Genomic DNA, 27,718 nt, shown 5'->3' with positions numbered 1-27,718 from the left:
AGGAGGTTTTCTTTGTAGTACTTATCTAATTAAGAGCTATTAAATGATGCATAAAATGTATATTGACATCGAGATGATTAGAATTTGATAGAACACAAAGAGTGGATGCACCTTCGCCATTGCAAACGATTTTGAGCCATGTCATTCAAGGTCTCTAACCAGCGATTGCTATCATCTCGCGGATCCCAACCAGGTAGTTTACACCTACCAACACGGCTCAGTCCACTTTCTTATCTACTTTCACAAATATGAATCAATTTCTTCCTGAAAGTAATGGTTCGAATACAAATTTCGATTATACAAATAACGTGGCTGATTTCCCGATAGGTATAGCGAACTTTATGTTCGTAAACTCGTATTGTATGATGCCCCCAACAATTACATTGGTTTTAAGTAACTTATCTTGAGGTTTACCAACAGATATCCACCTTGCACATCTACGGTTTTCATAATGTGGCCGTCATGTCCACTGATTCGATGTTTCTTCTGTCTGTTTTCGAACTAATGTTAGTTTTGTTTAATCTATATTTTTCCTGTCTTCTTCATTTCGAATTTAATGCAGTGCACTGTACAATCGTCTTTCTGCATTTTATTTTCCTATAGATGGCACAAGAACATAACATGATTGAATTAAATTCCGTTATCGACTGGAGACGTCGCTGTGATGATGAAGCTCAAGAAATAGTTAATAGGATGAAAGACATACAAGTAATAAGTTTTTTTGTTAGAAAGGAAATAAGTAATCTAAAAGTTAATTTCCGTCAAAAAAACAAGTCTAAATACATAAGACAAGAAAGACTGGTTCAGGGAAGTGTTGAACTACTTGGCCGGAAACTGGATTAAAATCTTTTATCTGATTAGCTGAGTTTTCGAATTAAACATGTTCACACATCACGGAGCTAAAGCAGAAGATTATAGCAACACTTACGATTAATTTCGATTTTAATTAGTTTTGGTCAAGCCTTTTTATTAACTTATTTTACAGACAATGTCATTCAAATAGTAACAACTCGTTTATTTCTTTGTATTATTATGATCACTATCGTATCTGTATAAACATGCATGCCTGATCACATGTGATAGTCTACACACACATTTCTCCCTGGCTTAAATATCTCTCTATGAATCATTCTCTTTCCCATGTATATATGTGCTCGAATCTTATTAATAACCTTTGCCTTACCTAGCTGCGCCTTGATTCGATTTGACTATAAACTCGCCTCTGTATTCGCTAGCACACAAACATTGGCCTCTGTGCTCCCTCAATGTGCTTATAACTTTGTTATCTGTGTTATCGGCTATTAAACTGTAGTCACCTCTTCTTATTGCCTTCTGAACTTGAACACAGTTGCGATTTATATGCTAACGGTTATCAAGGTGATTGATTAACAAAACTAAGCCACTACAGGATATCACAAAGGTCTCATGTATCATATGATCTGTTACTGACTAAACGATCTTAATCCAGTTACCGACCAGGGATTTAAATACTTTGTTGAACCAATCTTATTTTGTTTTTGTCTCAAAGGATGTGCTCCATTTATATCCTTTATTCGTTGGACTTCATGTTGTTTCGAAGCCCAATGGGATGTTAGTACAAAAGTCAGATCTGATAGTTAACATTAAATGTTACTACAATGATACTTTCGCTATCATGACAGCTAACTTAAAATCATATATTTTTGAGTCTCACATTATATATATATATATATATATATATATATATATATATATATATATATATGATTGCTTATTTGGTAATATAGTAGCTAGTGTCTAGTATTCAAGAGCAGAAAGTGAAGTTCAATCCATTCAAATCCTCTACGAAATTATGTTTACTAGTATTATGTCTTCGCTGACGGAACATTAGGTCTCATTTCGATATTATCATTCAGCATGCTAAGTGATCCAGGATAATATCTACATACTCTATACCTTCAGTCAGTCAGTCAGTTACAACGTAGGACCAGGCACATTTATGCATCGGTCCAAGTTGCCATACCTCGTTAGCACAACAAGATGAACACCGGATTCATAGAAGTAGTTTATTTAGTGGTGGTGGTAGTATATAAAAGATAGGTTGTATATAAGGATATAGTATAGGAAGGAAGAAAGTTATGAAGCAAATTTAATCTCAAGGTTTAAGGGAAGATAAAGAGTGTATACACCTACGCCATTGTGATCGATTCTGAGCCATGTCACACAGAGTCTCTAACCATTGGTTACGATAGTCACGCGGACCCCAACCAAGTAGTCTGCATCTACCAACATGGCTCAGACTAGAAGTTAGTGACTTCAAACACTGATGCCATGTTTTGGTTTGGCCGCCCCTAACTCTCTTCCAACCATCCCCAATACTAGCCAGCATTGCGCGTTGTGGTAATCGGTGTTCAGGCATACGTAACACGTGGTCCAACCATCTCAGTTGATGAAGATTCATGACCTCATCAACTGATTTACCATCATTACCTAATACCATGCGTCTAACCTCACTATTACTTACCCGGTTATCCCAGCAGATGCGAGCAATATTTCTAAGGCATCTGTGGTCAAATACTAGTAACCTACGAGTATCTTCTACTCTTAATGGCCATGTTTCGCAGCCGTAAAGTAGAACAGAGCGAACTGCTGCGCAGTATACTCGTCCCTTAATTGATAGACGGATATCTCGTCTTCGCCATAGGTGACGTAAGTTGGCAAAAGCCAAACGAGCTTTTTGAATCCGTGCTGAGATTTCGTCAGACACCAACCCATTAGGGCTGATAAGACTTCCAAGATAAGTGAAGTTGTCGACGCGTTCGACTACTTCACTCCCTATCCTTAGTTCAGGTGTTGACGCAGGCCAGTCCTGGAGTAACAATTTACATTTGGATGGGGAGAAACGCATCCCAAACATCCTGGCATTATTACTGAGTTCCAACAGAAGACTCTGCATTTTGTCAGCGTCTTCACCAAACAGGACTATGTCATCTGCGTATTCTAAGTCGATAAGTGAACCTCCTGGTAGGAGATCAATTCCTGAAAATTCAGTCGACGAGAGTGTTATTTCCAGCAACAGGTCTATAATGAAGTTAAACAAAAATGGGGATAGTAGACAGTCTTGACGGACACCATTTGAGGTTGTAAAATCATATGACAGTTCGCCATAAGCTCTCACTCGACTGATAGTGTTCGAGTAAAGAGCCTTCACAAGGTTTATGTACTCCTCAGGTACACCTTTTAATGACAGACACTGCCACAGAACCTCTCAGTCTACAGAGTCAAATGCTGCTTTCAAGTCAAGAAAAACTATCATTGTCGGACGCCGATAAGCGTGTCTGTGCTCTAAAACTTGACGAATGGTGAATATGTGGTCGATACAGCCACGATCAGGTCTGAAGCCAGCCTGATTTTCTCGTGTTTGCAGTTCACGAGTCTTAGTTAGGCGCCCGATAATTATTGAGGCTAGTATTTTAGATGCTATATTAGTCAGACTAATCCCTCTATGGTTATCACAGGATGATTTTGGCCCCTTCTTATATATTGGGACAATCAGAGATTGTGACCAGTCAGATGGGATTATGTCCGTCTCCCAGATTTTAGTCAGAATATTAGTCAGCCTAATCGCTAAAACTGGACCACCATATTTAAAGACCTCTGGAGCCAATCCATCTGGACCAGCTGCTCTTCCTCGTTTCAGATTACTTATAGCCTTTTGAACTTCAAGTAGGGTGGGGGGCCTACTCCAATGTTCCATTCAGGTTTTCTGGGAATAGTGGGTAGTTGTGCAGTAGCTGAAGGCCAGCTAAACTGCTCCTTAAAGTGTTCGGCCCATCGTTCTAAACGTTTGGGTTGAGAGCAGATAAGGGTTCCGTCTTTTTCCGAGATTGTCTCACTTACACTTGACTTCTTAATTCCGGTTTCCTTTATTATTCTGGAGAGTTCCCTGGTGTTGCCTACAGCCGCTGCCTTTTCCATCTCTTTTGCTTTCGTTGCCCACCACTGCTTACGATCGTTCCTTAGACTTTTAGTTAACCTAGATCTAATTTGTTTACGCTCTTCGTCGTGTTCAGAGCCTGATGGGATGAGTTTACGCGAGTCCATCAGTGAAATAGACTTAGAAGAAATCCACTGGTTTTTTGGAACCCTATGGTTTAAATAACTAATAGATGTTACTGCTGTTTCCACAGCTGTTCGTATATCTTTCCAAGCAGCATCTGGGTCAGTCTCGTTTACAGAACTGCCTAGATGTGAACTCAGTTGTTTCTGGAATTCGCATTTGGCTTTCTCGTCCTCCAGTTCAATCCTAATGGGTCTTCTTAATGTACTTTTCCTGCGTCCATTGAGGCGCAGACAAATGCGCGCTCGTATTAAAGCGTGATCAGAGTCTAAACAAGTATTCCAATATGAGCGACAATCTTCTATCGAGCCTCTCCAACGATGGCTGATGGCAATATGGTCTATTTGAGTCCATCGTTGGTTTGGTGCAGGTGGTCACCATGTTAGACGATGTCTCTCCTTATGCTTAAAATTAGTGCTTGCTAAAAATAAACGATTGTCTGAGCATAGTTGCAACAGACGATCACCATTATCGGTTCGTTGAGCCGGAATACTAAAACACCCACCTAAATGTCTTTCCGTTTGGTTTAAGCTGCCTACCTGGGCATTAAAGTCACCCGCTACGACTACTATGTCTGAGCGCTTAGCTTTCTGAAGAAGCTCAGAGAGCTTTCTGTAAAAGTCATCTTTCACTTCATCATGGCTGCAGTCAGTGGGAGCATAGGCAGAAACGACGAAAAGGCAACGACGTGTGTCCCTATCCTTCCAAGTGCTATGCCTACACCTGCAAGTCCACGAGAACTAGCCAACGGGTCGCCAGATACACGGAGGGTGTATTTCGTCGGCTGTCCATTTTGGCGAGGTGAGGTCAAGTGAATGACCACACTAGGATCCTATATGCGTGTTTCGGAGACACAGCATACATCAATGGTACGAGATTCTAGGGTCTTAGCTAAGGAGGCCTGTTGACCGATTTGGCATAGGGTACGTACGTTGAAGGCTCCAATGTGTAGTTTGGAGCGAGGTTTTAGTAGACCTGGGACAGCGTTTCGCGCACTAGAATCGTTGGCCATGGTGACACTTGAGGAGGAAACCGAGAGAGGAAGTTTATTGTTGAAAGTCAAGGTAGGAGGAATAGTAGGAAGTGAAGAAGGAGATTGATTATGAATACAGTGGTCTTGAGTGTTGTTAGAGGTATAAGGGCAGTTATCACTTCCCGGTTGCCCACACCGTGGAAGGGTCCTTCTAGGGGTACCTGAAAATAAATTTGGTTAGAAGTGGTCTTAATGACCTGAGAGCGTGACCGCAGTGCCCAAGGGACAACTGCTTGAGGTCGGTCACGCACGGCCTTTTTGTGGGTAGTTTTTGTGTTAGCTCCGTTCTTCAAAGGACCTTACCGCCGGAGACAGATATCCGTGGGATAAGGCGAGGTGTGCATTTTTAGGGTCGACCTTTTCTAACCCCACCCCTCCTTGTGGGAAGGCAGCATCGCTGTCATGCTGGTTGTCTGAAGGAAACACCTTACTGCTGTCACGCCTCTGTACAGTCAGCAGTACGACTTCGCCTTCGGACCTTGGGTTTGCTGCTTTTAGTCTCACCGCTCTTCAACCGACCTGCCTGGCATAGTAGGACCTTGAGGAACAATTGTTCCAGCCAGCATAGCTCGATTGGATCATCACGATAGGCAAGTCCGACCACCACATCAAGGTAGCAGCAACGGTCGGGACTCTATACCTTACAATCAATCTAGGCGATGATGAAGACCAGTCACAAAGGAAAAATTTGCATTTAATGCGAGAGACACACGTCTTGAACGTATCTACATTACTCAAGGTTTTTTAGTAGACTCTGGATTTTATTCAGATCTTCCCCAAATTGGATCTCCATGTAGATGTAATTCAAGATGAGTTCCCAGGAAGGAAAAGATCACTCCATCATAAATAATGCCACTTTTTTAAATCTTAGAATGGATCATTTTCTTTTCAAAATTGCATTCCATAGGCTGGGGTGCTTTTATAAGCTATTTTATACTTGTTAACAAACATTAACAGTAACTCACCTTGTAATAAAAAGCTGTAGTTTTTCATTAAGTTCATTAAAACAAAAAAAATTTCTTTTTTCAGACATATAAATTAATTGATGAAGACAAATTGGATCTTGTTGCTAAGCTTATTTCTATTCTCATACATTTAAGTGTAAGTTACAATTTCAATTTAATATTTGAAATTATTCATTTATCATATAAATAAAATGTAGAATTTATCTGATCATCGGTATATGAATCAAATTCCAACGTGTATTGATGACATTCTCAAAGAGATTAAACATGGTATTCATCCAAATAATTTGAAGTAAGAATATTTTTGGTGAATTTGTAAATATTTTCATTGTTTGTATTGTGTTTTCTTCTTTAAAAAAAGACGATTTATATGACAATTTCCAACCTATTTATACATTAATGAGGTTTTCTGTGAATACCTTCATACATAGTGTACATTTGCTACTCATTCATACTTTCTTCATTGAATAATTGTTTTACTATTTCCTATTCTATATAGTTGAGATCATGAGTTAATTGAAACTAGATCACCATGGAAAACCTAGAAACACTGGACAGCTGTTTCGTTCCGTTGTGGGACTCCTCAGCAGTGCGTATCCACGATCCCGTCTCGCGAGATTCGAGCCCAGGACCTACCAATCTCGCGCCGGAGTACTTAACCGCTAGGCCACTTAGCCGGCATACAACGGTGTTAGTGTCTAACTTCAAGCAATCCGCGAAATCGAGCAACCATTCACCAATGCCTTCAGGGAGTTGATATTTCTCAACAGATCTGGTTGAACTCCACTGGTTACTGGATTGGTTGAAGTTGGACATTAACACCGTCGGATGCCGGCTCAGTGGTCTATAGGTTAAATGCTCTGGCGCGAAACTGGTAGGTCCTGGGTTCGGATCTCGCGAGGCGGGATCGTGGATGCGCACTGCCACTGAGGAGTCTCACAATACGACGAAACGGCGATCCAGTGCTTCCAGGTTTTCCATGGTGGTCTAGCTCAATCGACTCATGATCTCAACTATATAAAAAAAATTACAAAAATCTCCACAAAACCGCCTTCTAATATTTTCTATTGTTTTATCACAGATGTTTTGAATCTACAGTGGAAAATCTTATTGGACAAATTTTGAATTCAATTACAAATACTGTCTATTCACGAATGTATCAATATCCTATGATGTTGAATTCACAAATTACAGACAATATTTAATATGTTAAATGTTATTTCCCTTTTACTATTTTAGACTAATTTCTTGTTCTATTTATTTTCATGTTCATTTTAAGTTTGTTATTTGTTTTTCTAATTTCCTTAATTTGTAAGATTAAACTAATATATTATTTAAAAGGGTCAATTTCAAATAGAATACTATTGGATTGTGTAATATATTTAGTAATGGTTATTGTAATTTATTATTGAACAAATGATATGTCTCAACAATTAATGATTCTATGTTTTAAAGTTGTTCAGTCGTACATTTGAACCCTTTTTCATTTACTGTTGTATCAGCAGTCATTAAGTCGTCTTAGCTTTCATATAATGCATATATCTAATACCAAGTTTAGTAAGGTGAATCAAGTGTTTGATATCCATAAGCAACACTACTGAGTTATACCAAAAAGGGGTTTCTCAGAATTATATATATATATATATAGCTCGTTTAAAGCGGTATATGATGGGTTCGAGTGTCGATGTGGGTATCAAATTTAGGATGCAAGTACTTCCAATTGACGAGTCGCAAATAGCGTGAAACGCGCCATCTGGATTCCACTATTTGTCTACTCTATTCTCCTTTTTTAGCCAATATCTAGTTTCTTGTCGTTCGTTGGATAATCGAGAGGTTGTGTTTATCACATGATCAGGTGTTTAATGTGTACATAATATCTCTATTGTAAATATTGTGGATAGATCTGTTAGTTCTGAAGGCAGAATTTGAAATTATTGAACATGTTCCCAGTGGGCTACAATACACAGCATGTATTAAAGACGTGTTTCCGAAGTTCTAGGTAACAATTTACCGCTAATTCGGCCTGTGCATAATCTTAAATATTTTTAAGTATTATTGAGAAGGGATATAAAACTCTACAGCATTCTCACTTCAATTTTTGAAGAACTTTCAACTATTAAGGTGCTATGTAGACGTGAATCACTTAAAATAACATAACACTATTTGATAAGGAAAAATATATTTTTGATAATATACAAAAATCCGTTGAAAAAATAATATCACCATGAAGAGAAGTCAGTTAACTGTGACTTTAATAAAACTTTCTGCTTCTTGCGTAAAACATCTTCATTCATTTGTAGACTAGAATCGATATCTTTACCGTGTTTATTGGTTATAGCTTTAGTGTCCAGTTGATCTACATCATGAATAAATTTACCAACACCTGTTCGATACACTTGTTTTGCAATTCCTGAAAGTAAATTATAATGATATTCATAAATGGTCGTATATTTAGAAAGTCATACAGCAAACCATATGAAAACTAGTGACAGTAGTGTTTAGTTGCTTGATTTTTACTCATATTTTTGATATCAACGTTATGTTTCCGTTTGCTTAATTAAGAGTAACGATTTTGACTGTTGTACTGATATAATATAAAGCAATAAGTCTTTTGATCCATACGAATTGTCCTTATGATCACTAGAATTAAGAGGAGAATCGTCTTTCATTAACACGGATTACATACGGTTACAGGTTTTAGTCACATCAACAGAGAAGACGTGCTTATAACGATTACTACGATTTCAACACATGTATGATATTTGTACAAGCAAAGAAGGCTTGCGTCATATGATCACAGCCACACCTTGTGATTTAATTTTCAAACTAAGCATTATGAATGAAAGCTTTTGGTAAACATGAAGCATATAACCTGTCCGCTGTTGGTATGACTTCGTACCACAGCGATTCTCAAATGGATTAATGTTACTTGAGTGTGGTTTTGTCAAGCGAGTGAGTTGTGTCCTTTTTTGTTTGGTTATCCAGCTACTGTTTATCATCTCTTCTCACGGATGTATAAATCGGATTTACCCCAGACCATTAATCAGTTTCGGATGGGAAAGTGCGGAAACATAAAACAACAGAGATTACCAGAAATGTAGCATTCGAGTGAGAAGTCAGTCAGCTAGTGTGTCGAGACAGATCCAGTTTATACATTAATAAGAACTCAACAATCCAATTACGAAATTACTTTTCCTATTCAAAATCATAACCACACAGAGCTGTTTTACTACATGGTGATTGGAGCTCGAAGTCGAGGTATTTGCCGAGGATTTATCAGCTTTATTCTCATATGAATTTTGTTTTGGTAAGATTTTCAGGGTTTTAAGTGAAACACCGGCTTATTGAATACTAAAGAAAATTGATCATCACAAGCTAGAAATTACTTCTGAAACGTTCACGCCAAGTTGTATTTTTCTCTTACGAAAATAACTTTAGTTCCCACAACTACGGTACATGCCAACGGTGATTGCCCTGCTTAAAAGTCTTGTCCCAAACTTCTGATCAGGACACAAAAAAAGACAGTCAATGGATTTTATATTATTCCAAACAACTCAAATGATTGTATTTTACGTCTTTTGTGATCTGTGATTGGTTTGTGAGCGTAGAAAGGTCGATTCTATGGTTTACAGCGAACTGGATACAATTCAATAGTTGGGCATGTAATTTTATTTAAACACATAAATATCGGTACAAGGAAGCGTCAGATATATATGCGCCGCACAAATCTCATTCGATTTGTGTGAGGGCTGTGATACTGCCCGGGTGCCCAGACCGAAACAGGTGGTTTACTTATGGGGCCACACGAGCCTTTGACCTAAAGGTCTGACCTACAAGGCAGTGGAGCATCGTGAGGAGATGCAGTCCCATGATAGCTGGTGACCAACAATTGGTTCATATGTCATTTGTCTCATCAGGGTCCTGGAGCCCATGTGCACCATTGGTTTGGAATCAGGATTTCCCAACTCCTCTAGGTGGATGCGCCGTGTCCATCAACCCGGTTAGAGTCTCGGACATTCGCTTTTCGTTCTCTCAATTTCGTGAACATCTCCTTCACGATAAGGCAGTGAGTAAGAATTCCCTGGCAGAGGCTATATATGCGTGGCCATGTGAGAGCATTTCGAGAGGAGGGGCAGATTCTGCCCACTCTCGGCCGTACCAGGGCATTTGGGGATTAGTTTATTTAGTATTGTGGTCTAGGGTGTCCAGTCAATTATCTTGTATACTCTATATTCGTATTAATGGATAGCGAACAATTTACTTGTTCTTTTATAACAGTTCCAATAGTAAGTAATAGGTATATACTTAATTAGCAGTTATTTATGAGCGATAATGTTATCTTTTTCTACTAACTCGAAAATTTACAACAACACTAATGTGTAAGATCGGAGTGTTAGTCTTCAATATCCGTATTAATAGTTTCAAGCTGGCCATTTGGCAATACGAGAAAATAATCGCGCCTTTGGAATCAATAACTCGGAGTTAAACCAAAAGGCTGTGTGCTCCTTATCCCTACTAATTAAAAGAGTCCTCTAACGCTTTGCGACCACTAACTGGTTTTATTTTTTACTAAAACTCCGTTAACAATAAGCGGAAAACTATACTACATGAATGGCTTGGGAAAATGGCGATAGATCAAATACAACACCTGCTTATATTAAGGATGATTTTATCTATTTTAGTGACTAAAGGGCATCAAATTGTGAACATCATATGAGAATAACAGTTTTTATTAGCCTAACACATCTTCGGCGCGGTAACACTTACCGTCTTGTTTGTTGCGTTTAGCACGTTCAGCAGCTTCCAAAGCTTCCTCCTCCCGGCGATTGCCTGGCTTCGGATATACAATTTTATCAGCGTTATCGATGTTTATTTCTTCACTGTAATTAGCACGTTCTTTACTTAACATTTCATCAACATCTTTGAATGGATCGACATAAACTTCACAATTTATGATTTGTATATCTTCCTAATCACAGATAAGATATAACCGAAAGACAATATCTGTTCATCCAACCAAACAAGTTGAAATGATGGATAATTAGCAATATATTAAACAGATGTGATTTTGTAGAGCTATACTAAGTTCCTCACGAAATAAAGAAATCCCACAAGTCCTTGTGCTCGTAGCTTAGAGTCAGTTTTTGTATGCAAGCCAGTGATACTCCCAAGCTGTGAAAACCGGACGAGGTGGAAAGATGTTTGAGGTGTATTAATAAAACCACCGGAAAACATGAGTGCGTTTTTGTTATTCAACAACATTTATACACGTAAATCTGAAAACAATGTCTGATTAGGTTGACTCCAATGCTTTGTATTAGTATTTCATACTGAAATGGTTCAGCAAACATGCCGTTTTGTTGGGACGTATGCTACCTGCAAATGTGTGACTGTGTAGCGAACTTAAATGAAATGCTTCTTGAGACAGGAATAATTGTTACTTTTTATAAGCAGAGATGGGTAGTAGCTAATAGTGGAACCCGAGACGCGCATTTCGTCCCACTTGGGACTCGTCGGCTGGATGTATATGCATCCCAGAGTTGATGATCACTCCGAGACTCGAACCCAGTATGGGAGACTTATCAACTGCAATCCCAAACATCAATCGAAAGATTCAAACAAACAATACAAAGAATGGATTGTTACTTTTGTTGATGTTTCCACTGTAAATCCTTTCGTAGCACTAATGAACTTCTATCTTCAAAAGCCCATAAAACTAGCGACTTCGTTGCATCCACCTGCTTTTCCTACTGTTGAATAATTAAAGCTCCCTCCAACTCTTATTGTCGATTGTACAAAGTGTATATGTTATTTCCTAACGAAGAATAAATGAATGATAAGCACCAGGAATTCTTTATGCACCGTTATCACATATATATTCTTATTGTATAACGATTAAGTTACTACGTTATATGTATATTCATATTCCTTTTATTATAAGCCTTTATTTGGCCTATTGAATATTATCATATGATTTACTATTCTTAAGTTATTCTGTATTTATCAGTAACAGTCTCACAATCACAGACACTCTCCGGCTTGATCTTGTACAATTGTTATTTTCTATTTTATAGTGTGATGTGATCTGATTTGTTTGTGTATAAACCAAGTATTTCTGAAATATACGATTCATATGACGGAGGTTGATATTGGCGTTCTGTACTGAATAGGCTGGGTTAGTAGAAAAGCCACTGTCTCGGAGTTCCAATAAGAACTCTAGGCTACTCGTATTGGTTTATACGTCATCGATCCAGTCAATAAGTCAGTGTTCTAATTGGCGACATTATTACATGCTATATTAATAAGGGCAAATGTCATAACAGTATAGTTAACGATGAGTTTGCTAGGCACTGACTGTTCAGTAGATAATACATTACTTAAATCACATACATTTATTCGTGGTGACTATATGAGTAGACGTTTTCTACTGAGGGGTTTGACAATTTTGTTTAGAAAGTAAGAGTTTAATCACTTTTGGTAGAACTGTGAACTAGTAGCCTGATCCATTGGTTCAAAACTGATAGACGTCAGTTTCTAAAGTTAAAGTTGTTTGTGTTGAATCGCCTAGTTATTTTATGCGAAATCACAGTAACCATCGATATTTTCAGTTTTTATACAATAAAGTAGACAAGTGAGATGGTGGTTGAAGGTAATCAACAAGAAACCCTGGACCTAGGTTTCGTGCTATTTTGGCACTCGTCAGCACGGTGTACCTGTAATCCTGAGGGAAATGATGCTCCCTGACGAATAAGATCCTGTGTCACCTAGCTTCACAGTCAGAGACGTTACCACTGGGCTATCTGGGCCGCGACTGGCCTCCTGTAGAATTGAGATGTATTTACAATCGGTTGATCACTGGGTGGTGATCAACATCATGTGTGTCAGATCATTCTTAGTGCAGGTTGAATCCTATCAACCGAAATAGCACTGAACCTAGGTCTAGGGTTTCCTGTAGACTACCTCCAACAACCATCTCATCCTAACATAGTGCACGCAATATCGAGTCACCTACACTAGTGGCCATGTTGCAACTTGGTTGATAGGATCCGATCTGCACTAAGAAGGACCTGACACACACGACTGATCACCACACAGTGATCAATCGATTGTAAAGTAGACAAGTATCAAACAACAAAATATTACAAACAAAATAAATATACTCCACCTACCAAAGGTCGATCGTCTTTATCGGTTTCCATCATTTCAATTTTTCCCAAAAAATCTAAACCTCCAACAACCCTAGATTTTAATCATTATATATATACGATCAGTGTTACGGGACATACTTGCCGAATACAGTGTGCTTGCGATCCAGATGCTTGCACTTTCGGAAAGTAATAAAGCTGAAAAATATTTTGAATAAAATGTATTATTTTTACTTACAACTGAGATCGATTAGTATTCAGTCCAGAATTAGCCATAGATACAACACCACGTGTATCATGACTTAAATTAGGAACGAACTCGTCTGCAAAAGATCCGCCCCATGCTGAGTCACCACCAAACCCAGTGCCACTTGGATCACCTCCCTGAACCTAAAAACAACACCATAATGAACTTTATTCACAAGCAATAAACTGAACATACAATAAAGTAGCGAATTAGTCTATGAAAACTTGTATCATTATAGTAACCTGAAGAACAATGACGTAGAAAATTTTCACACGTTTTCGGGACCAGATCACAATGCAACTCAAGGTTCAACTTTCCGTGTGATGTAACTAAACTGACGTAGCCTTTCTTTTTCACATATTTGTATCGGACTACATCATCTTCGAGAATTGCTAAAATTGGAACGTATTAGTTTTATCGGTCAGGTGAATTTTAAAACAAACCCGGTTCAATTTTTGTTACTGGTTCCATAACAGTTGACGTAAGTGAAGCCGCTGCTCGACCAGTTGAATAAGTAGCCTAAAAGGATGAATTAAGAGATAAGTGGTAACAATAAAATTGTGCTTGTTTACTGTATTAAAAACGTCACGCTTTTTTCCTGTGTCTAGTGAATTTTTCCTAGTTGAATACATATAGTCTGGTACTGGAATTTCTTTCGGTAATTCAGCTAAAGTTTCCTTGGTTTCTTGATTTAACGAACGTATTACTACTACATTGCCTTCATCTAAACAAAATATCATGATGAATTGATTAATAATAAAATTATCTTGACTAACTTTGCTCTTCTTCTTTATTTTTCACATGATAAAAAGCGGAAATATTAAACTTTTCTAGTTGTGTAGGATCTTGTATTGTGATGATATCATCTTTTGTAAATGATTCAGAATTGAGTAAGTCAAGGAAATTATTCGCTTTTAAATTCAAACGTTGAACAGCCTGGAAATATATGTGCAAGTATATTTAATTACTAAAATAAGTTAAAAATCAACATTACATCGAAAGAGTATACATTCCCTGTTGGCTTAATTGCAACAATGTGTGTATTTTCATTAAATACTTTGAATGTTACAGGGCAATGAAATTTCCCATCAGAATTTCGATGAAAATTTAACTTGATTAATTCACTCATTTTCATTTTCTACAAAAAACAGAGGAAAAACAATTAGGGAAAAGTATTGAAGTAGAAGGCTAATTTACTTACCAACCCAGTAACAGGATTAATACCATGCTTTTTCAGAAATGGTAGGATATTCCTGTAAATTACATTTTAATTGTTTGATTGACCTACTCTAAGTCGAAAACTATCCCCTCTTTTGTACAATATGGGTTTAAAAAGGGTTGAAATGAGATGCTTAAGTGAGAAAAAACAACAACCAAAGGTAGTTATGATAAATCCCCTACTCACCTGCAACAGTGAAATGGAAGACGTTTAAACTGTCTACCACTATCAGTAGCACGTTTTCCACCATACAATGTACTCCACTCTGTACATGTAATATAACTTCATTACACATGTGTACAATTAAATAATTAAAAAGTCAACTTACAGTTTATCTTTTTGATGCTGTTTTTTGCCCATGATAATCAGTTACTAACCAGTTGGAGAAGAAATGTGAACAGCCTCGAATAATATAAAACTGAAATGAAATACAAAAACGTAGGACGTCACATTACAGTTCATTGGATCAAGATGCCTAAGAGAACTACAAAAGTCAAGAAATGGAAACGAGCAAAAATGTAAAACTAACGAGAATAAAAAGAGATACGAAATGGACGCCTAGTGATAACATCTTCATGATCAGAAGATGAGTAAAGAATTTACGCGACCCAACCTAGTTGGCTGCGTATCATATTACTTAGGTTTGTTTGAATACTGAGGATACCACGGATATTCTAGTTTTACAACTAGCCACCAGTAGTATCTTCTATTATCGTTCGTTCCCAGTCAAATAGAAACCAGAAGTCAGACGAGAAGAGGCAGGAAAGATATATTTGATTCGTTACCAATATATCGAGGAACCTTTACTATAAGCTGGCTAATGAACGTAGGAGCTGTGTCCCACGCCGTGTTGCAACGTGATCTGGTACGGATGCATGACCGAAAGCCTTCAGTTAAACAAGTACACTTAAACGACATGGTCAGCATCCAATGTCGAACACTTAATGAGCTATTGATTTTGGGGAATTATTTACAGCTACAATACCAACACAAACCATACTGGGGATGCAGTCAAAGCAAATGCAACTCTTCATTTTTTTACGAAGACGGCTTGGTGCTATCACCCTAGAAATATTTTTAGCACCACAAAACATCCGCACGACCTAAGCTCGAAGTTAATGACGTTAGTGCATCCTCTCTCTCTATAGAAAAGATATCTATTCGAATAAATGAAGAGAAGAGGAAACGAAGTGGGTAACAGGGCTGAGGAACAAATCTTACGAAGGAAGGCCTCAACATTCTGAATTATTTTTGTTGGGCTGCGGGAAAAAATAGGTGACCTGATAATAGAATAAGGGATAGTAAATACGCCAAGCAACACCAACATAAGCATACTACCAAAGCCCTACCACCACGGTCCGCGAGGAAACGCCAGAAAATCTGCATATCAGAGAATAAAACTCAGAAAGAAACCCACTCTCCCTCATTAGTGGCTGAATTCATTTGGAGTGCTCTCCTAACCGAGGTGACTACAGCCTTCTCAGTTGATAGCTTCAAGAGAGTTTACAACCACGTGCACACTTGTGGATTACTATTCCCCACTTAGAATGGGTGGACCCAATGCACTTCTAGAAACTAACTTATTATTATTACTGCCATATGTCATAGGCTGATAGCAGAAACAGACGATCCTATCCCTGTATTGGACCTTACCATCTATGTTTACTTGTCTTTACACTCCCGTTTGTTCATGTTTGCGTCATTAGTTTACTTAATTACTGCTTCGGACCATCGTCTTTTTCTTCTTCCAGATTCAAAGTTTCCCTTTCAATACTTTGCACACTACAATTAAACAAATTTTAGTAATGTGATAACCGCTGGCTCCAGACCCTATAACCCTAAGACAAACGCACTCACTCAGATTAAAAGATGCATAAACCTACAGATAGCTACAGAACTAACCATAACTAGTGAAATCAAGTAGCCAAACTATTCACTTCCAAATGGATATCACCAACAGACCTAGAACCGTAACGAAAGAACGAGAAGAGAGCACAAAGTCAACAAAGTTACAACACTGACTTGTCACAAAAGTACTGGGCGTAAGATCGGATTGAAGTAGGAACTATGGGTCAAAACGTGTCTGTTTCAGGCATTTTGGGTCGAAATATGAAGTAAAAATAACCATGAAAAAAATTCCAAGGATTATTGTGGCGAGATTTCGGCATTCTCCCGAAGGTAATCGCAATGTTAAATATATTTTGAAAAAAACGGTCTCTATATGAGAAATAAGAATATTTCAAGTGTTTTAAGGAGAGGGATGAAAGTCGGAATGAAATTATACCTACCTAAGTTCACTAACGTAGACAAAAGAACAGCAGTTAAGACAATTAGTTACGCTTCTCTTGAAGAGCGCGCATTCCATTTCAATCTCCAACCATCGATTAGCAGAATAAGCGAATTGTTTCCACCTTCAGTTTGCGGTATGAATAGTAACAGAGCGTTTATGATCACGGAATAACATGTTCTTTATGATATTTCGTCTGTAAGCTGTAGTGAAAAACAAATTAGTTTATTTTCTAATGTGCAAAGATTCAGTCATTTGAGACGCTCTTCATAGTGTCTGAATTTGAGTCCATCAGTCGATTTCTTAGCTAGCCTTCTAATACGTCCCCAATTAACGTTCTGCTTTTGGAGTGAGTGAGGAGACATTGTATTTCCGTGACTTAAATGGGGTCGTATAAATCGTTTAGAAATCAAGTAGGAAGCTCTACCAGCAAACTGGTCATAATGGACTTCAAGGTTACCAATATAAGGTCATCTCTAAAGGCAATTTTTTACACTAAGTGTAATACTTTGGATCATCGCTACCAACACCTGAAGAGTTTCTGCAACCTCAGACACCTCTATAGGGGAAATTTCTGAGTTTTATGTGAAGTGTACAATATGTCACAGATTGACTGCTCTAAACTCTTGGGTGTTTAAAGTTGGTCTATTGTTGCCCACCTAACTTGAAACCAAGTGAGATACTCCTAAAGTTGAGCTTATTATTCACAATCTTCTCATCAAAGCTCAGAATTATCAGAATAAACGTAAGGTCATTTACATAAATTGAGAGTAGAGGTTCCAGTCACAAACGCTAGTAACCTCATGGGGACTCTGTTCGTCCTGAGATTCGACTTGAGCTGGTGATTCATTTCAGACTCTATGTATCTTCTCTTCGTGTTTCCTTTCATTGGCTCCAAGTTTGCTTAAACAGTTTGTATATTCTGTTATCGCGGTTTGCTGTAGCTACACCTGGACTGTCTTACCGGCCCGTTTCAATAAACCTAACCACTTCCATACGTCAACTGGAGCAAGTGAAATGGCTCGAATTGCTAGCAGAAGCCTTTTTACAAGGTCAGTTTGTGTACAGAGAAACGAGGGTATTTAAAGAGCTACACAAGATCCTAGACTTCTCGAAGTATCCGGAATGATACTAGATGTGGTGTCAGTAAAGGCGAATATCCAATCACAACCGTGAAACATGCTTCTATCTTGCCTAGATGTTTCTATGAAGCTTCTGTTCAATGTTATTCATGTAAAAATTGTCCTAAAGTTTTTGGTCTTTTAGAGACTTCAAAGGGAAGTATTTCTGGACACTCTCAACACTGACAAGTAGTATTTTTAAGTTTTGGCATCCTAAGAGTGTGAACTTTGATGACCTCAGGTTGCTTTTAACTTTTAGAGACCCTTTGTGATACCGAATGACTTGTTACATGTAAGCTCAAGAGTGGTAAGAAAACCTAAAAAGCATACAAATGATGCTGAAGTTATGCTTTCAACTACATACCACTACACTCCCTAATTTTAACTAATTACGATTTTCAGCTGACGTATGCACCACAAGCTCTACTCATTTGGATTGTTTGACGCTAAAAATTGAAAGTTATGGACTGCTTTGACATGTTAGGCGACCTAGAATTATCAAGAATCACACTTTTCGATTGCTAAAACACAAAAGGCACTACTGGTCGGAATATAAACGAACTAGTGACAACAGTACATACAGTCAATTCAAACAAGCAAGGAATCAGTGCGCAAAGGCAATAATAGAAGATAGGCTTCAGTATCGAATAAAGCTAACCCATAAATTTGTATCCGGTGAGAAAGGCTTATCCTGTCACACAGCCTTTCTCCGGCAAGTCAAAAACGGAGCTTCCCAATTACTATGTAATGATAAGCCCTATGTCAAGCCCACATAGGTTATTCTAGCTTCTGGACCAACCAGATTATTCACCCTTCCCAAGTCACGTTTTGGTCTTGTTAATTATCTGCTTCATCTTTACTTACCTAGCCTTACTCTATTTCACCTCGACTAGAAATGACTATAAATATTGAGTAACACTTAAGTAAATTGAATTGTCTAACATGCCTTCTCCAATCCTTTCCGCTTTGCTTCCTCGTTCTCGTCTCTCTGATTGTCTGTCCTGATCAACTATTGTACAAAATGTACATGTTCAAGACTTTATTTTTGTATTTGACCTATTTTATTCCGTTATTCAATAACGCGATTTAGATCGATGGTTACATGCGAGGATTGGAAACATGTATATCCCAATAACAATCATAACGCAATTTAAATAGAGTCATATATAGGGCTACCAAAACTAGGTCCTAATGGTCCAACGAACGACGACGGTGACGCTGCCAACCTTCTGACAGAACAGTACTCTCTGACACTTTAACCAACCCATACTAACTACATTAATGAAAGCTTCACCTGCAACTCAACAGGACTGTCAGAAATGAAGCTGGGTGTTGACTTGGTGTATCAGAAGCTGTAGAACCTGAACAAGGATACTACTCTTGGCTCCGATATGGTCAATTTCGCTATACTGAGAGAAACGGTCTCAATCTTGACAACACCACATAGCGTAATGTTTTCACATTCGCTAAATTGAAGCACATCACCAGAAAATTGAATGCTGGATCACATTGCACCAATTTTCAAAGGAGGTCGATTCAGTGAACCTTCGAGCTATAGGACGGTAGCACTTCTCCCACCACCCTCGAAAATATGGACTCCCTGATACGCAACGGTCTACGTAGCCACTTAATAACCATAAACTTATCACCCTGACAGCATGATTTCAGGAAGGGTCATTCTTGTATAGCTAACGTGCTAGTCATAGTGATCAGTTGAACAAGCATACTTGATAGCTAGGGGAAGATTGGGGTCATGTATCTTGACTTCTCAAAAGCTTTTGATGGGGTCAATCACATATATCTTATTAATAAGGGCAGACGATTAGGTATATAGCCACCATTAATTGATTGGCTTACTTCTAATCTGAACAACCGAATTTCTAAGACTTCACTTTTTTCAGGCTACAGGATGTTCTAGTGGGGTCTCTCAGGGTTCAGTGGTAGGATTTCTACTTTTCCTAATTTGTACAGACGACGTTTCTCAACAGGTATCGTCTGACTTAGTACTTTTCTCTGGAGTTTCTTACATAGTATGTCAGAGAGAATAATATTCCAGGATGACTTAAATTTACTGGTCGCATGGATGGGTAGGTGGTCATTAGAAGTTAACCCTACCAAGATTGTTGTGATGTGACTAGATAACTGTGACGATTCATATCACGACGCAATGTGTTGTGTTATTTAATGTAATGGACTTCCAGGAGTTATAATAAACAGCTACCTCAAAACTACGACTAACTGAGAGGTTGCCGCTATCCGTAGGTCTTTCCAGTACTTGGGCGAGGAAATATTTGGAGTATTACACCCAACTTTCATGAGAAGGCACTCGGAACAGGGGATCCACGTAGGGAGCCTTTGTTTCAAGCATGAGGCGAATGTGTTAGAACGAGTCCAACGACGAGCGACCAAAATGGTAAGAGGTCTCTCTGCCCTGTCTTTTGTAAACAGACTGGAACACCTAAACTTATTTCCGTTGTCTTACCATAAATCAACTAGTCGTCTAATATTGGTTTATTGTACGTTGAACGACGGTCTTGGTACTAATATGCCTTATCTTTTCCTTCCGTCTAGGATATTCCAAGAGCTTTCGAAAAACCGAGATCAAATCGTTTGTTTGGAGTCCCGTTTCTCGTTCCGAGCAATGAATCACTGGAATCCTGTATCAGAACACGTGATATCGGCAACTTCTGTTGATACATCAAAAGCGAGACTGAACCTCCACAGCGTTACAAATTGCAAGAATCAATATAGGTCGATATACCTCCTGTCACTATTAATGAAGACTGGAGACTAAGGACTAACGAGAGTATTTCACTATAATTTACAAATATTCTACTCTTTTATCGTCAAATATACCTAAATTCTTATCTGGCGGTATTGGTGACCGACTATCACTAGATACAGAAGCCAGTTAAGCAACAGCTATTTAAAAGGACAGTGGTATAGTTTCTCATTGAGTTAAATTCACTGCTTTGATCGTAAATTACGCATCGAAACTACTGTTTACACTTTAATTGAATTTATTTCGGTTAAAGTGATATTGTATTTGTGTGTTTTGATCTTGCTTTTGTGTATTTACTGCATCAAAGAATTTTTGGTCGACTTTGGCATGATTTGTTTGATCAAGGTTTGAGATTTGTCTTACACATCCATCTCGTCTACCACCTTAGTTAATTTTTAGGATGGTCGGCTCACAAGTGTTGACAGTCATATTGCTTATTCCCTGCAGAAGGAGGAATTCAATATGATGAATGTTAGAAGTGGTTCCATAAAATATGCACCCGCTTAAGTCCCACTGCCTATAAAAGGTGCCCAAGGCCTAATTCTCATTGGCTCTGTATGTTTTGTTGTTCTAGCAAAATGTCACTCATTCAAGAAGCAATTAGCCTTTTGTTAGTACTCGGGAATTTTGAGGAAAAAGACGAAATATTAAAAAACGCACACAAAACTGGTGGTTCAAATATTCTTATTCAACCACATTGGCCACTTGGGGATAGAATCAAGTGGAAGAATGCTTTTACAGAGTTAAGAACTCCAAAGCTGAATGGCGAAACGAACCTTACGATTAAGGGTCTTCGGGTAGTCAGGTCTTGGAAACCAATGCTTCCGAGACCTGTATAGGTAGAACGTATGATTCTCAAAGCACCTTGAATGTGTGCTACACGGATGCACGCAGTCTTTGGAATAAATTGTCCGACCTAAGTTCGATGGTGGATGAATTAAATCCCGATATAATTGTTGTCACAGAAACTTGGCTCACTGTATATATAGACTGTTCTCCCATCATTTAAGGCTACATCTGTATCAGAAGTTATAGAGTTATAAGTCTCAAGGGAGGAGGCATAATATTATATGTTAGGGACTACTTTCGCATACAATCGATTATATCGGAGGCGCATATTAGTGGTACATGTGAGGTAGCATGTTGTACAATTAGGTCTAGAAACGGGTTAGTGACTATAGGAGGAATATATCGTAGCCCATGTTATCTTGCTGACGACTTTATTATGAGACACATCTGTTCTTGGAGTAAGGCGGAACGTTGTCTCATCGTTGGAAACTGCAACGTACCACATATCAACTGGATAGAGCTCGCAGTTTCAGGTGGGCGGTTCAGTAGCGACCTTCTATCAACAATTATTCAGTATGCACTTGTACAGTGTATTGTAAAGCCGACACATACTGACTTGAAACATGATTTGTCATTGCTGAACCTTATCCTCACACACCACTGTGAAGAAGTCGTCGGCATTCAACACCTTTCCCCATTAGTGAATAATGACCACGTTGTACTTTCCTTTAAGTTCCAGATACATGGTATAGGATTTGCATGTGCTCCATCCCGTCCTAATATCTGGAGAGCTAATATTCCGGCAATCAGAGACTGTGCTTTCTCGATCGACTGGTCGGTCGATGCTGATGGATCGATCGAAGACGAATCGAATAGGTTTAAGGCTACGTTCGAGCCCGTAACTCAACCGTCTATCTCAGGGTCAACACGTAAGCTATCACATTGCTCTCCATGGATTAATAAGGAAACCCGGAATTTGTTAAAGCGTAGGAAACACTTCCGGGGCTTCTTGTTGTCAATGGGACAGGCATCGTTTAAGTGCAAATATGAAAAACTGGAGTATATGTAAAAAGACCATAGCAAAATCCCGTACCACTTAAGAACGACAGTTGGCATATGATAGCCGTACTTGTCCGAAGCGACGGTTTTCGTGCGTTAAACGGCGGACAAAACGTAGTGATGTACTCCCGCGTTACTGTTAATCGAAAATTCAGATTTACTAGCTGAATCTGATTTAGCAAACGCTGAGACTTCTGCAAGCTATTTTAGTGAAGTCTACTCTACGTGTAATGTTTTTACTACTCGTCCTATTTACACAGAGATACCAACCATATGATCTATACACGTGACTCAGGAAATTGTTCTTTCATTGATAAATAACCTCAAACTTTATAAGATATCGGGCCCTGATGGGTTACATTCACGCTTGCGGACATTATTTCAAGACCGCTCGCTACACTCTTCAACATGTCCCTTTCACTCGCTCAACTACCTAAAGACTGAAAAGACGCTATGGTCAGTCCTATATTTAAGGATGGTCATAGACGGATCGTATCTGGCTATCGGCCTGTCAGCCCGACCAGCATCGTCGTTAACTTACTCGAAAAGATACTAAGTCACATCGATTTGTACAATCTGGTAACTCCCAAAAAACATGGGTTTCGTAACAAGCGTTCATGCTTAACTAACTTATTGCGAGGGAGGATTGGACAGCAGCCCTCGATAACGGCCTGTCTATCGACGTGATATTCATGGATTTTAGCAAAGTGTTTGACAAGGTTTCACACTTAGGCTTTATGCAGAAGCTCTCGAGCTTTGGAATAACAGGTGCTATACAGGAATGGATAGGAAACTTCCTATGTGACCGCAGACAGAGAGTGAGCGTCAATGGAACGTTATCCGAATGGAGGCTGATCAAAAGTGGTATCTTGAGCCCTCTACTTTTCCCTCTTCACGTTCATGAATTACCGCTATTGCTTGAGTCGTCGACATTATTGTTTGTGGATGATGTCAAAATCTGGGGAACAATAAGAAGTGAGGTTGATCGTTGTCATCCACAGGCTGACTTAGACGAATTAGTTAGATGGGCTCATGATTGAGGCTTGGAAGTTAATTCCAGGAAGAGCGTTCTCATGCACATCGACCACGGTAATAGTTACACACTCAAGAACATAAAGACTTAGGAGTAATAATAAGTCACAACTTGAAAACAACTACTCACTGCAACACAGCTGCTTCCAAAGGTTATCGGGCGCTATGGTCACTTCGCCGAGCATTCAAATGATTTGACGAGATGTTTCGAATTTTATATCCCACCTACGTAAGACCACACTTAGAGTACTGTATCCAAGCATCTATCCCATGTCCGATAAAGGATACTAACTCACTTGAGCGTGTCCAGTGTGTGGGGAAGAAATTAGTGAAGGGTCTTTCTAAAATTCCTTACGATGAGCGTTTAAAAAGTCTACACCTTTTCCCCTTGCCTTATCGTAGGACGCGAGGTGACCTTATACTTGTATTTCGTATCTTCAATTATGATTTGGGTGTTAATATGTCTTATCTTTTTGCTCCCTCCAGCACTGATAATCTCCGAGGTCGTAGCAAGAAGGTTCACAATCCAATAAACTAAAGGTGCTGTCCCGTTTTTCTGATCGAGTGGTCAATGACTGGGACGCCTTACCCGAACAAGTGGTATCAGCCCCATCAGTGAACATTTCCAAGGAGAAGCTGCACCTTCACTAGAAGGAAATCTGTCAGGACTAACACAGGTTCATCAACCTACTATCCTTATTACTGAAGACTGAAACTTATTCTATTCCGTCCAGAGCTATTTGAACCGTCTGAACTCAAGGTCTAGGTCAAGCCGCTAGTTTTTACTTACGTAGGAGGATGGTTTTCGAGTCGCTTGTTGTGGAACTAATCAACAGGTATTTAGGCTCATATATAGAAGCACTAAACGCATCTCAACTAAAAATTGGTCTTCTTGGAGGTGGGCTGTGTTCTGCGTAATTTATTCAATTCAGGAAATGCTCAGCTTGAAAACTTGGACATCAAAGCTAATGCTTTTGATGATTTGGATTTACCTGTCAAAGTCCTGCAAGGTCACATAAGTAAGCAAAAATTACTGCATCTACTTTTAGGTTCATTAACTCTTAAAATACCCTTCAAAAACCTGTTCACGGAACCTACCATTGCTGAGTTAACAGGGCTTTATGTTCTCATTGTTCCAAACATAGGTAAGATCATACCCTAAAGTAGAAAATTTCTTCAGCTGTGGAATATAACGAAGCAAAAGAAAAGCGCTATGCCAAAGAATTGAAACAAAAGGAACTAGTTAGTGTGGAGACAGCTCGTTTGAAACCTAAGCATTCGGGTAATATTTTAAAATCAAATTAACCATTCAAACTCTCTCAGATGATTCTAAAGCAGATTCTTTCGGTGAGAAGTTGGCAGCGCAAGTCATAAAAAACCTGCAAATCTCAATAAAAGATATCCATATACGATATGAGGATAGTTTTAGTATCCCGAATCGCACTTTCTCTCTTGGGCTAACCTTAAGTGCACTAACATTTCAGGTAAAATATATGTCAGCTTACACATTCTTTTAGACGTGCGATAGTAACCAGAAACCTATTTTTATTAAGGATGAATCCATTCGTCAATTCATCAAAGTTTGTGCAATAAATCACTAATAACATTATAGTTTGTAAAACTTACAAGTCTTGGTGTGTATTGGAATCCAATGTCCACGAAGTTTGCAGAAAAAGCAAAAGTCCCTCTTCGGGTATGTGAGTTAGTTTCTTCAGAATATTTTCTAGAGTGCTATGCGCAGCTCAATCGCCAGTCCAGATAATCTTAACACAGGCTTTCATTACTGTAAGTTCCGTAACACTTATATTCATTTTCAGTGGTAAAACCGATTTCGTCCACGGCAATGCTTCATATTCACACAAGACCAGAGGAGACAAATTATTCCGTACCACAAATGGACTTGGTTGTTAACTTTTCCGAAATAGAATTGTGTTTCAGCCTTTCTCAATACCATGATATTACTTGTTTTTTGGAAGCTCAAGACAGAATCGTGACTCAGGGAAAATACCGTAAATACAGGCCATTGACGCCAATTTCGCAGAATTACAAAGTTTGGTGGGTTTTTCCTCTTGGTTTGGTAAATGAACTCTTCATCTAATTTCCTCATTATTTCAAGTTCGATTGTACGTATAATATATATACGTATATATAATATCACTACAGAATTGCCAGACACATAATAGCTGAACCGTTCATGTTTATTTAAGCTTACTTAGTTTGATTAAGCGATCCATTACAGTTGAATCCTGTATGTAGGTGTTAAAGGCAAGGTATATATGCGTGGAACCAGATCCCAACATAAATTTCGAAACACAGGATTCCGAAAACGGCAATACAAGTATTACTTAAAGTTTTACCGCTAATAGCTAGAGATTGCATATTAAGATCAAATAGTGAGTGGTGCTCTTAGCATTCTCCGCTGGTAAGTCGTTAAAACTATGGGTTTTGAAATAATATAAAACTAGGAAAAAGAAGGGGGGTTTTGACGAAAACCAACTGTTTCAGTCGGCACTTTTGATTACTTGTTTAGTAAAACTAGCAATTTAGTTTCACATCCGAATTTGTTTATGTTTAACTCAACTTGGTCAGCCTCATCAGTTCTCACAATGTCCTCATATTGCCCCCAAATGCCCTGGTACGGCCGAGAGTGGGGAGAGTCCGCTCTACCTCTCCAAATGCTCTCACATGGCCACGCGAATATATAGCCTCTGCCAGAGAAGTCCTACTCACTGCCTTCTCGTAGCGGGGGTGTTGTTTACGAAAGTGAGAGGACGAAAAGCGAATGTCCGGCGCTTTAACCGGGTTGGTGGACATGGAAAGTTCACACAGGGGAGTTGGAAAACCCTCATTCCAAACCAATGGTGCACATGGACTCCAGTATCCTGTGGGAACAAATGGCGTATGAACCAATCGTCGGTCACTGGCTACCATGGGACTGCATCTCCTCACGACGCTCCACCGCCTTGTGGGTTAGACCTTTAGGTGAAAGGCTCGGGGTGTGGCCCCCTTAGAAAACCACCTGCTTCGGTTTGGGCACCTGGGCAGTATGACAGTACTCACACAAATCGAATGAGATTTGTGAGGCTCATATTTATCTGGTGCTTCCTTGTACCGATATTTATGTGTATAAATAAATAAATAAAATAAAGTAAATAAACCTGTACTCAGCAATAGTTATGTGGGTCTTAGAGTTTGTGTATCTAGCGTTTTCTGGCTATCAGTGCAAAAACAATGTTATGTCCATTGCTGGGATATAGTTATACAGGTTTCTTGTCAGTTTCGTAATAATTCGTTATTATCACCAAAAATATTCCTATTAAAGTTGTAATTTAGTTTTAAGGTGATAATGTTGAAAAGCCAGAGTTTTCGATAGATCACATTAATGTATATTTTCATAAGATTACTCTAAAATGTAAATAAAATTACTGCTTTAATCACTTTCAGGTGGCGTTTTGCATACAACGCTGTTTTGGAGGAGTCTGTTCGTCGCAGACATCTTATGTGGTCATGGGAACATATATCAAAACATAGAAAAATATCAAGAGAGTATATTGCAATCTGGAGGAAAAAGCTATCTGGAGATAAACTCAGTCAGGCTCAGTTAGCTAATATAGAGGTAAAAACTACTCAAAAAATCTGAACCTATTTTATCTCCAAATTGATATACGTTTAATTGTTTTTTCATCAAGTGAATTTATCGTAATTTCCGACCAATTTTTACAAATTTGACGGTGTACAGCAGTAGTAAGAATTCAACAATTCTGCTCGTTATTCGATGTAGTTAATACAACTCGTTTGCTAAGTATATACCAGCGTTTGAACAGCAGTTTTTTCGGAGGCTAGTGATGCTACTTTCCTACTGAGACTTATATAATTAGACAGGTGTTAGAATTTGAGGCCTATTAGTTTGAAAATGAGTACCTTAACCACTCAGCGACCA

General features: G+C 38.7%; 3 protein-coding genes across 3 annotated transcripts in view; 2 read left to right on the top strand and 1 right to left on the bottom strand.

Annotated features, from left to right (window-relative positions):
• The window catches only part of Smp_133660 (putative lin-9), a gene marked incomplete at both ends in the record, with an annotated part of 28,717 nt that extends 22,324 nt beyond the window's left edge, over positions 1–6,393 (top strand). The window contains 3 exons of the mRNA XM_018796328.1: positions 604–708; positions 6,162–6,233; positions 6,295–6,393. Of these exons, the coding sequence (XP_018650552.1) occupies positions 604–708; positions 6,162–6,233; positions 6,295–6,393 (276 nt within the window). The remainder of the gene's footprint in view (positions 1–603; positions 709–6,161; positions 6,234–6,294) is intronic.
• Positions 6,394–8,262: 1,869 nt separating this feature from the next.
• Smp_021160.1 (putative peptidyl-prolyl cis-trans isomerase) lies at positions 8,263–16,799 on the bottom strand. Its single transcript, XM_018796327.1, has 17 exons — positions 16,731–16,799; positions 16,592–16,670; positions 16,362–16,546; positions 15,037–15,126; positions 14,895–14,990; positions 14,778–14,840; positions 14,691–14,742; positions 14,484–14,627; positions 14,266–14,425; positions 14,062–14,213; positions 13,933–14,008; positions 13,685–13,881; positions 13,481–13,632; positions 13,384–13,440; positions 13,267–13,336; positions 10,865–11,066; positions 8,263–8,507 (listed from the first exon to the last, which is right to left on the bottom strand). The coding sequence occupies exons 4-17, from the start codon at positions 15,066–15,068 to the stop codon at positions 8,317–8,319; spliced, it is 1,644 nt and encodes a 547-aa protein (XP_018650551.1). The 5' UTR covers positions 15,069–15,126; positions 16,362–16,546; positions 16,592–16,670; positions 16,731–16,799; the 3' UTR covers positions 8,263–8,316.
• A 7,777-nt stretch (positions 16,800–24,576) lies between these two features.
• The window catches only part of Smp_021170 (VPS13C protein, putative (fragment)), a gene marked incomplete at both ends in the record, with an annotated part of 125,584 nt that continues 122,442 nt past the window's right edge, over positions 24,577–27,718 (top strand). Inside the window, 10 exons of the mRNA XM_018796326.1 lie at positions 24,577–24,676; positions 24,711–24,797; positions 24,828–24,923; positions 24,959–25,060; positions 25,102–25,262; positions 25,296–25,358; positions 25,391–25,471; positions 25,506–25,563; positions 25,596–25,833; positions 27,223–27,394. Of these exons, the coding sequence (XP_018650550.1) occupies positions 24,577–24,676; positions 24,711–24,797; positions 24,828–24,923; positions 24,959–25,060; positions 25,102–25,262; positions 25,296–25,358; positions 25,391–25,471; positions 25,506–25,563; positions 25,596–25,833; positions 27,223–27,394 (1,158 nt within the window). The remainder of the gene's footprint in view (positions 24,677–24,710; positions 24,798–24,827; positions 24,924–24,958; positions 25,061–25,101; positions 25,263–25,295; positions 25,359–25,390; positions 25,472–25,505; positions 25,564–25,595; positions 25,834–27,222; positions 27,395–27,718) is intronic.

This window comes from Schistosoma mansoni, chromosome 2 (assembly GCF_000237925.1).
Source record: "Schistosoma mansoni strain Puerto Rico chromosome 2, complete genome".
Lineage (NCBI taxonomy): Eukaryota > Metazoa > Platyhelminthes > Trematoda > Strigeidida > Schistosomatidae > Schistosoma > Schistosoma mansoni.
Note: the sequence above shows the minus strand (reverse complement) of the source record. Positions and strands in the feature narration are given on the sequence as shown.

Bases quoted from the DNA above. Each gene is read 5' to 3' on its own strand.
- Smp_021160.1 (XM_018796327.1), bottom strand. From the start codon at position 15,068: ATGGGCAAAAAACAGCATCAAAAAGATAAACT. The intron at 14,426-14,483 runs GTAATGTTGATT...ATATATTTCCAG, and splicing joins GGAATGTATACTCTTTCGAT to GCTGTTCAACGTTTGAATTT. The intron at 13,441-13,480 runs GTAAGTAAAAAT...AATATTTTTCAG, and splicing joins AATACTAATCGATCTCAGTT to CTTTATTACTTTCCGAAAGT.